This window comes from Carlito syrichta, unplaced genomic scaffold (genome assembly GCF_000164805.1).
Source record: "Carlito syrichta isolate Samal-C Ts95f unplaced genomic scaffold, Tarsius_syrichta-2.0.1 Scaffold308852, whole genome shotgun sequence".
Classification (NCBI taxonomy): domain Eukaryota; kingdom Metazoa; phylum Chordata; class Mammalia; order Primates; family Tarsiidae; genus Carlito; species Carlito syrichta.
In genome coordinates this window covers 130,830-140,946 of record NW_007252948.1, presented here as the reverse complement: position 1 = coordinate 140,946, position 10,117 = coordinate 130,830, and the positions used below count along the sequence as shown (strand labels likewise).

The 10,117-nt window shown below is 47.3% G+C and overlaps 1 protein-coding gene across 1 annotated transcript in view; it reads left to right on the top strand.

The window, feature by feature from the left end:
* Positions 1-1,409: 1,409 nt before the first annotated feature.
* The window catches only part of GRK7 (G protein-coupled receptor kinase 7), a 47,927-nt gene continuing 39,219 nt past the window's right edge, over positions 1,410-10,117 (top strand). The window contains exons 1-2 of the mRNA XM_008066179.1: positions 1,410-2,153; positions 3,999-4,436. Of these exons, the coding sequence (XP_008064370.1) occupies positions 1,542-2,153; positions 3,999-4,436 (1,050 nt within the window). The 5' untranslated portion in view covers positions 1,410-1,541. The remainder of the gene's footprint in view (positions 2,154-3,998; positions 4,437-10,117) is intronic.

The following is a 10,117-nucleotide window of genomic DNA, read 5'->3' as shown; positions in this document are numbered from 1 at the left end:
TCGGCCTGATTTTTCACTACGGAGAAATGTGGACCCGGGATAACGTATCAAGAACAAGAAAGTACCAACATTTCCCATGTGGGTTTCAAAGCATGATTCCGAGCAGGGGTCACCCATGCAGATCACCCGTCTCTATGACAGAGGTGATCGTTTACAGCGCAGCAGTGCAAAGTCAAAAGGGCACCCACGAGTTCATTACATAATTCTTGATAGCATGAGGCCAAGTGTGTATCTGCTCCGGGGGAATGGTCAGAGGCTCGAACAGGCAGACCGAGGCACTCATGACCGTGTTTTGACAGAGTGTGCACTAGCGGTTGTTTGTTTGGAAAAAGACTAGCTTTCTTTCCCTCCTTCCTCTCTCTCTTTTTGCCCTTCTAAACACTCTGGCATAATACTGAATGACTTTGTTTTTAAGCTGCCTTAGCCTTGCTTTGTGAAGAAAAAGCCTGAGTATTCTTTCCCTGTGGGACACAAGTTGTTATTTTTGGAGCAGAGGTTCTTAGCCTGATCTCTGTCTAAATCAATTTCTGTCTTGGTGAGGCCGTGGTCTGTGACAGCTGCGAGTGTCCTCCGGGGAGGGAAGCTTCTTTGCCTCACGGAGAGCACGGGCCAACCTGTCGAGGGGTCACGTCTGAAGCTTCATCGCTCTTGGTCTTCACAGAAAGGCTACTCAGCATTGATTCTGCTCTTTAGATTGTGCCCTGGAACAATCACGAACACACGCTGCGAAGTGGCATGCTTTCTGTCTTTGGGGTCATGGAAAATTCTTGTCTCATTCAGAGCCCAGACACTCCAGGCCTGCTCCCTCCTTCTATTTAGGGAATAAGGCCTTTCCTGCTTAAATTGCTTCATGGTATGTTTTGGGTCGAGGTGACTCCCTCCCCCTTTTTTAACCCAAGGTACTTCGGGTCTCAGACTCCTCAGAACTAAAAAAGCCACAGCTGGGAGATGTCAGGGTGGACATGGCTGCAACTGAAGTCCCCAGGGCCTCTGGAAACATGACTCGGGACTCAAAAGCTCAAGCATCCTCTTCTGTAAGCTGTTCTTTGTGTCAGAGGCTGGACCCAAGGATTCACCATTCTTCTTCGTGGTCTGTTCTTCCTAGGAGTTTGCATAGCTTGAACCTGGCAGGAAGCATGTAAAATTAGAAACAGTTTAAAACACCTCCATCAGCACCAAATAAGATGACAACTTATTATTACTCCCCTTGAATGCGGTGTAGCTCAATATTCAGGGAACAGGGGTGTGCGAGAGAGACCCCATGAGAAATGGGCTAAGTGGGGGAGGTGGCAGTGTTTCTAGTCGGCTTTGGCCTTGGCGGTGAGAGCCTGAGACGGTAGGTGCAGTGGCTGGCGGGCTATACATAGCTAGCCAAAGCTTCTTACAAGAGAAACCTCTTTGGTACCCTCCACAGTCCCACCCGCAGGCCAGGAGACTCGTTGCAAATCCCCTGGAGTCACTCAAACTTAGAAGAGACACCAGCCAGCCGTCTCCATCCTTTCTTTGCTCTCTGTCCCTGGAGCACGTCCCTCTGCTCAGCCATGGTGGACATGGGGGCCCTGGACAACCTGATTGCCAACACGGCGTACCTGCAGGCCCGGAAGTCCTCGGAGGGTGACAACAAGGAGCTGCAGCGACGGCGCCGGAGCCTGGCACTGCCCGGGCCTCAGGGCTGCTCAGAGTTGCGCCAGACGCTGTCCCCCACCTTCCACAGTCTGTGCGAGCAGCAGCCCATCGGCCGTCGTCTCTTCTGGGACTTCCTGGCCACCGTGTCCACCTACTGTGAGGCCGCAGCCTTCCTGGAGGAGGTGCAGAGCTGGGAGCTCGCCGAGGAGGGGCCCACCAAGGACAGAATGCTGCGGGGACTGGTGACCACTTGTGCCAGTGCCCCGGCTGCTGGGAACGCACACCCCTTCCTCAGCCCGGCTCTGGTCACCAGGTGCCAAGCGGCCACCACTGAGGAAGAGCAATCGGCCGTGGTGGCACTGGCCAAGGCCGAGGCCATGGCCTTCTTGCAGGAGCAGCCCTTCAAGGATTTCCTTGCCAGCCCCTTCTACGAAAAGTTTCTGCAGTGGAAACTCTTTGAGATGCAGCCAGTGTCAGACAAGTACTTCACTGAGTTCCGAGTGCTGGGCAAAGGTGGTTTTGGGGAGGTAAGCTCTCTGAATATCCAGGCTGGAAGGCGAATTTAGAGCATAAAGGGGGGTTGTGTTGCCTTTTCTTTTTAAATCTTTAGGGAACGTAGCACTAATTTCAGTGCCAAGGGATTCCTAACCCCCCTCCCCTCATCCCTTCTGGTCACCATGCAAAATAGAATACAAATGGCATAAGAGAGACAAGCAAAATGTAGACCTGGCAAAGAATCTCTATCATGGGGTCTACATCAGAAACATGCCAAGATGGCCTGGACACTTTGGGAAATGATGGTGTCCTGTGACGGAAGATCTTCTTCATGGTGGTAATGGCAGTCGTTTGAGAAAAATGAATACCTAAGAAAATCCTCATCCTGAAGTAAAGTTGAGAACACCTTTGGCACCACTGCTGTGCCCAGCTCTTTCTTTTTTATTTATTTATTTATGTGATTTTTTTTTTGTTTTTGTTTTTTTGGTGTAGAGACAAAGTCTCACTATGTTTCCCCTGCTGGACTCGAACTACTGGGCTCAAGCCATCCTTCCACCTCGGTCCCTCTTTCTTTCTTTCTTTCTTTCTTTCTTTCTTTCTTTCTTCCTTCCTTCCTTCCTTCCTTCCTTCCTTCCTTCCTTCCTTCCTTCCTTCCTTCCTTCCTTCCTTCCTTCCTTCCTTCCTTCCTTCCTTTCTTTCTTTCTTTGTCAGAGTCTCACTCTGTTGCCCAGGCTTAGTGCAGTGGCATGCTCATGGCCACCTCAGTGTTGACCTGTTGGGCTCAGGTGATCCTTCTGCCTCAGCCTTCCAAGTAGCTGGAACTACAAGCGTGTGCCACCACACCTGGCTAATTTTTTGATTGATTGTAGAGACGAGGTCTCACCAAGTTGCTCAGGCTGTTCTCGAACCGTGGACTCAGAAAATCCACTCACCTCGGCCTCTCAAAGTGCTGGGATGACAGGCTTGAGCCACCATGCCCAGCCTGCTCGTTCTTTTTTTAAGTAATATAAGTTGAGGTGAAAACCATACAACTTGAAACTAACCATTAGCCATTTTAAAATGTACAATTCAGTGGCATTTAGCACATTTTCAATGTTGTGCAACCAGCACCTCTGTCTAGATCCAAGACATTTTCCTCATTCCCGTGCCCATTATCACTCCCTCTCCACCTCCCCATCCTTCGGCCCTGGCAACTGCTAGTCAGCTTCCTGTCTCTAGGAATTTGCATAATCTGGATACTTCCTACAATGCGTGACTTTTTGTGTCTAGCTTCTTTCACTCTGCTTGTTTGGGAGGTTCATTCACTTTGTAACATGTATTTACCAATACTCCATTCCTTGTTATGGCTGGGTAATATTCTGTTGCATGGATACATCACATTTCATTTAGCCATCCCTCTGTTGATGAACACTTGGGCTGTTTTCACCTTTTGGTTAGTGTGCATGGTACTGCTCCTCATGTACAAGTTTTTGCCTAAATACTTGTCTTCATTTCTCTTGGGCTGTGCCTAAGAGCAGAATTGCTGGGTCCTATGGTGAGCCTATGTTTAACTTTTTGAGAGCCCCCAAACTTTATATTCCCACCAGCAATGCACGAGGCCTCTAACTTCTCCAAATCCTTGCCAACACTTATTATTTTCTCACTTCCCACACCCTTTGTTATGACCAACCTAGTGAGATGAAGCGGTATCTTGTCATAGTCCCCATAGTCTGTTTCTCGAGAACCCTTCCTATTTACAGCTTCTCTTTTCTCAGAAGCCTGTCATCTTTTCACCCTGGCAGATTTCCACCTCCTTCCCCTCTGTCATCTTCTCTCCTGCCTCTCTCCAGTGCCAGAGAGTTCTACCTCTTCCTCTCCCTTTGTTTCTCTCCTTTAAGGTGTGTGCCGTCCAGGTGAAAAACACTGGTAAGATGTATGCCTGTAAGAAACTGGACAAGAAGCGGCTGAAGAAGAAAAGTGGCGAGAAGATGGCTCTCTTGGAAAAGGAGATTTTGGAGAAGGTCAACAGCCCTTTCATCGTCTCTCTGGCCTATGCCTTTGAGAGCAAGTCCCACCTCTGCCTGGTCATGAGCCTGATGAACGGAGGAGATCTCAAATTCCACATCTACAACGTGGGTGAGCACGGCCTGGACATGAGCCGGGTGATCTTCTACTCAGCACAGATAGCCTGCGGAATGTTGCACCTCCATGACCTCCACATCGTCTACCGGGACATGAAGCCTGAGAATGTGCTTCTGGATGACCTGGGCAACTGCAGGCTCTCTGATCTGGGGCTGGCTGTGGATGTCCAGGATGGCAAGCCCATCACCCAGAGGGTGAGTGGCTCTCCGCCTGTCCCAGAGTGTGGGGCACAGAGTCGGAGAGGAGGGGAGGGGTCTGTTCTAGTCTCAAGGCAAACGGAGCCTTGAACTCAATTCTTCTGATTTTCTTTTTCCTAAAGCCCTTATGTTATCATCTTGCCTCAAGTGGAATGGTGTAAGAGGATTAGCTTAATTGGCTCTCTGGGGGCCACTTTGCAGTCTTCTCACAGGGAATGGGGGAGACTTATTTGTGAGGTGGGGATGGTCTGTGCCTTCATGCTGAGATGGAAAGAGCTGAATCCACAGTCAGGGTCTAGGTGTGTTTCAAAACAATCACCTCCACGGTGCCATGTTCCTGAACCAATAGAGCCTTGGCTCTCTCTTCTGGAAAATGAGGGGGCTGGGCCCTAAAATTTCACGACCCTGGAAGGTAAAATGTAACGGGATAAGAAAAAGAAGGATCTCCAAACATTACAAGTAAAATATTTCCTTTCCTGAGTATGGAATGGAAAAATGTTTTATATCAGATGAAGGTAAAATTTTAAATGAAAATATATAGAAGAAATCAAAGGCAAATGATATTTGTTTTGATCAATTTGGTTCAAAGTGACTTGCTGAAAATTATCTGGTTAAAAGGAGGATTACCGTTAAGCACTTATAATTACAATTATTCACTTGTGTTACATGACTATTATAAAATCTCTGGAATTCTAAATGTCCTTACCACTGAATTTCTGTGCACAATGGAAGACAAGGGCCCAAACCAGGTTCATAAGTGTTCTCTTAAAACTTAATTTTTAAGCTTGCAAGGCACAAAGGAACTGAGAAGAATCATGGCAAGTTTGGGAAACCGCTGATGATTTTGTGTGGCTGTAATGGAAGGGATGTTGACAAAAACGCATAGGGCTGGGCTCTTGCAAAGGGGTTGGAATGCCTTTTTGTGGGAGACGAGGGACCATTGAAGGGTTTAAGAAGGGGGATGGCATTATTCAATTTGCTTTTTTTTTTTTTGAGTCGTGGTCTCACTTTGTCACCCAGACTGGAGTACAGGGGCACGGTGACCATTCACCGCAATCTCGAGCTCTTAGGCTCAGGTGATCTTCCCTCTTCAGCCTCACAAGTAGCTGGGACTACAGACATGCATCACCATGCCCAGATAATTTTTAAATTTTTTGTAGACATAGGATCTCAATATGTTGCCCAGGCCAGTCTCAAACTCCTAGGCTCAAGCAATCCTCCCACCTCAGACTCCCAAAATGCTGGGCTTACAAGAGTGAGCCACCATGCCTGGCCTAGGTTTGCATTTTTGGAACAACAATTTGGAAGGTAGCTGGGCGACAGGAATGCTAGTTAGAAGGTAGTGGCCTTCTAAAAGGCAAAAGTTGGTGGGTGTCTGCACAGGACAGTGGGATTGAAGAAATAGGAGCAAATTGGAGCTCTTGGAAAGAGATCTGGTGAGACACTGGGACCAGCTGGGTATGGGAGCAAGGGAAGGTAAGGGTCTCTAACTCCAGTGACCAGAAGGAAGAGCAGAGTTGTAGGAAAGCTGGCAAGTCTAACTGTGATCACATCTGTGCGGCTCCTGTGTAAAGCAGGGCAGAGATGTTCCCTGGGCATTTCAACCTATAGGTCTGAGGCTAGGAAGGACGTGAGCTAGGCATGGGATTTGGAGTCATCATGGCTTGGGAGGCAAAGGGCACCACCGAGTCTCTTGGCAAAGAGTGGAGGAAGAGGACGAGGAACAGAAGTTGAAAAACACCAACATGTGGGAGATAGAGAAGAAAAGCAGCCCTGAAAAGGCTTAAGAAGTGGGAGGAGAGGCAAGAGTGATACCAGTCATGGCAGATGTATCAGTTAAGGATGGGTTTCAGCTGCAGGTTGTAGAAAACCCAAATCACGATGAATTAAACAAGACAGGGATTCGTTTTTCTTATAAAACAAGGTGTGGAAATAAGCAGTCGCTGGCATTAGTTTGGCAGCTGCAGGATGATGGGATCCACATCCCTACAATTTTGGGCTTTCCCACGTGTCACAAGATGGCTGCTGTAGCCCCAGCCGTGGACGACATTCCAGGCAGGAGAAAGGAGGAAGAGTTGGGCGTAAATGGGCATGCATGCAGCACTTGAGTTTGTCCCCCTTTAAGGAGCATTTCTTAAAGCCCCATCCTAAGCTTCTACTTAGATCTCCTTGGCTAGTACTGTTATCTGACCACCCCCTAGCTGCAAGGGAAGCTGATAAATGACATGATTGGGGGGGTGGAAGAAGGAGGGGGATCTAGCTAGAAAGAAGAAAGGCTGGATATTGAGCAGGTAACTAGCAGCCTCTGACACAGGAGCCAAAGGAGATGGTTTCAGAGAGGAGAGAGGGATCAGAAGGGCTGCAAAGAGGTAACGCCATCTGTGAGATGTGGCAGTCAGGAACCACAGTGTCCTCGGTTGGAGCAACTTTCAAGGACTGGGGGCTCTAAACTCAGACCGTGGCAGTTGGATTGATCTGGAAGTAGGGAGTGAGACTAATGAAAAGGGAGGCTGGTCCCTAGAGAGGGAAAACGGGTGGACGGGGGAGAGGAGGGGAGTGTGGGGCGTGGGAAATGGAGTGCCAAGGTCGGGGGAGTGGAGCAGATTTAGACGTGAAGCCAGGAGCCAGCAGAGAAGGAAGGAAAGAGAGTGAACCATGAAGGAGGATCTGAGAAAGAACTCAAGTAGCACCATCTCCTGAGTAGGCAGCGGGGGGCGGGGAGCAGGGTGTTTGCCTCCTTGGGATCTTTCCATAGAAACAGGAACGCTACAAATCCGTCATCATGGTTTTGCATTTGTCCTGGCCATTGTGCAGAGTGGAAATATTTCTTCTGCGGGTCCCATGTATTGTACCATGCAGATTGTTGATAGTTCCACCCTGCTAGAGGCTTAGGGGACACACACAGCTCTCTCTCTCTAGTCTTCCTTCTCAGTCTTCCTCTGGCTTTTTCATGGGCAATGAGAATCTTCCTTCTCTCTCTCTCTCTGTCTCTCTCTCTCTCTCTTTCTTGAGATGAGGTCTCGCGATATTGCCCAAACTGGTCTTGAACTCCCTGTGCTCAAATGCTCCTCCAGGGGAAGGGAGATGGGATTAACGGTAGTCAATATCTGTCTGGGGACGGGGAGACACCTCTTATCAACAAGGGTGCCTGAACGGAGCATATTTGTATACCTAACCCTTAACTGTACCCCACAATATCATTTTTAAAAATTAATTAAAATTAAAAAAAAAAAAAAGCAAATGCTCCTCCAAACTCAGCCTCCCAAAGTGCTGGGATTACAGGTGTGAGCCACTGTGCCTGGGTGGCCACGAGGAGTTCTAAGAACAGTCCCTTCAGGGGCTCCTGCGGGCAGCTCTCTGGCTCTTTTGGAACTTTCTGGAAGATTTCTGTGCCTCCTTGATGTTGTCTGCTATAAGGAGTGTACTTAGTGGAGAGGTTGACTGCCTGTGGACCTTTGGCCCTTTTACCTCTGTGTCCTTTTCTGTCCTGGGAGACCAAACTTCAGGGTTTAAACCACTCACCCTGTCCAAGAAGTTTTATGCCCCAGTTCCCAGGCCTGCCACACAAACCCAGGGGACCATCAGGAAGGGTGGGGGAGAGAAATGGCAAGATTAGAAGCTATGAAAAAGAAAGAGAGGAGAAAAGAAAGCCTCCCTCTTCACTGCTTACCCCTCTACATAGCTAACTAAACCCCTTAGTTCCCTGTTTACTGCTGCTCCCACACATAACATTGGGCTCCCACGTCAATATTAAGGTCATTATGGGCTGGACACGGTGGCTCATGCTGGTAATCCCAGCACTTTGGGAGACTAGAGTAAGAGGATTGCCTGAGCCCAGGAGTTCGAGACCAGCCTGGGCAACAGAGAGACCTAATTTCTACCCCCCAAAATTATTTATATAAAAAAATAATGAATAAAAAGGCCATTATATTCACAAAAGAAAAAAGTAAAAAGTGACATATTTACAGGGCTTCTGTAACCATTAACATCCAGTTGTGATGTCAAGATATGATTGAAAAGAATTACTGTGAACGTTAGGGAGAAGGTGCTGTGGTTTGAATGTGTCTCCCAAATTTCCTGTGTTGGAAATTTAATCTCCAACGTGGCAGTATTGAGAGGTGAGACCTCTCAGAGGTGATTGGGTCATGAGATCTCTGTCATTATGGATGGATTAATGGGTTAATAGATGAACGGGCTATCGTGGGAGTGGAACTGATGGCTTTTTGAGAGAGACCTGAGCTAGTCCGTTAGCATACTCAACCCCTCTCCATGCGATGCTTTGCACTGCCTCCAAACTTTCTAGACAGTCCCCACCAGCAAGAAAGTTCTTACCAGATACAGCCCTTCAACCTGGAACTTCTCTGCCTCCATAATTTTAAAAAATAAATTCCTTTCCTTATAAAATAGCCAGTTTCAGGTATTCTGTTATAAGCATCAGAAAACAAACTAACACAGGGTAAAAGGGGAAAAAAATCACCCTGATTACAGAGGATGATATCTGTATTGACTCTAAGCAGTTCTTCCAGAAAAATCAAAGACTTTTTGGACATCTTGTTATTGTCTTCTCATTCAGCAACTCATTTGGTCTTGTAGAAGTTGGAATTGCTTTCTGCTACATATAACAGAATACCGGAATCTGGTATGGATTTGACTGTTCAACAATTTTGGGGGCAAAAATCTCTGTAAAGTCTCTTGGCCTTTTCCTCCTTGTCACAAGGTGGCTGTTGCAACTCCAAACATTGAGTCCACATTCTAGGACAGAGAAAAGGGGAGAAAGGAGCAACATCTACAGACTTCTGCTTATAGCTCATTAGCCAGAACCATGTCACACATTCACCTCCAGCTTCAAAGGCAGCTGAAGAATAGAAAAAAAATCTTTCAATTTTCCAGTATCTGCCATACCAGCTTCCAGGAAAAACATATTGATGAGGATTAACAAATCTGATTTAGTTTCTTTACTCACACAAACATTAAAACTAGAGAATAATTGTTATAATGGTATGGTCAACAGAATTCTAAGATGACCCTCCCATGATCCTTGCTAACCCTTGTATAATTCCCTCCCCATGAGTGTAGACAGGACCTGGGAATATGATGAAGTATCTCCCCCATGATTATGTTACATTATAGGGCAAAAGGGATTTTGAAGATGTAATTAAGGTTACTCATCAATTGATTTTGAGTTAACCAAAAAAGAGAGGCCTAGCCGGGCTCGGTGGATCAGCCTGTAATCCCGCGCCTTGGGAGGCTGAGGTGAGTGGATTGCCTGAGCCCGTAGGTTCGAGGCCGGCCTGGGCAACTTGGTGAGACCTCATCTCTACAATAAATCAAAAAATTAGCCTGGTATAGTGCTGCTTGGAAGACTGAGGTGGAAGGATCACCTGAGCCCAGCAGGTCGAGGCTGCCACGGCCGTGAGCATGGCAATGCACTCCGGCCTGGATGACAGAGTGAGACTCCAACTTAAAAAAAAAAAAATAGAAAGAGAGAAAGAGGACCCTGAGCTCCAGATCTAAACGCAGCCTGGCCAACATCTCAATTTTAGTCTTGTGAGTCCCTCACCAAAGAGCTCTACCACGCTGTGCCCAAACTTTTGGCCTATAGCACTGTGAGCTAATAAATAGGTGTTGTCTTAAGCCACTATGTTAGTGTTAATTTTTTTTTTTTTTTTTTTGAGTTG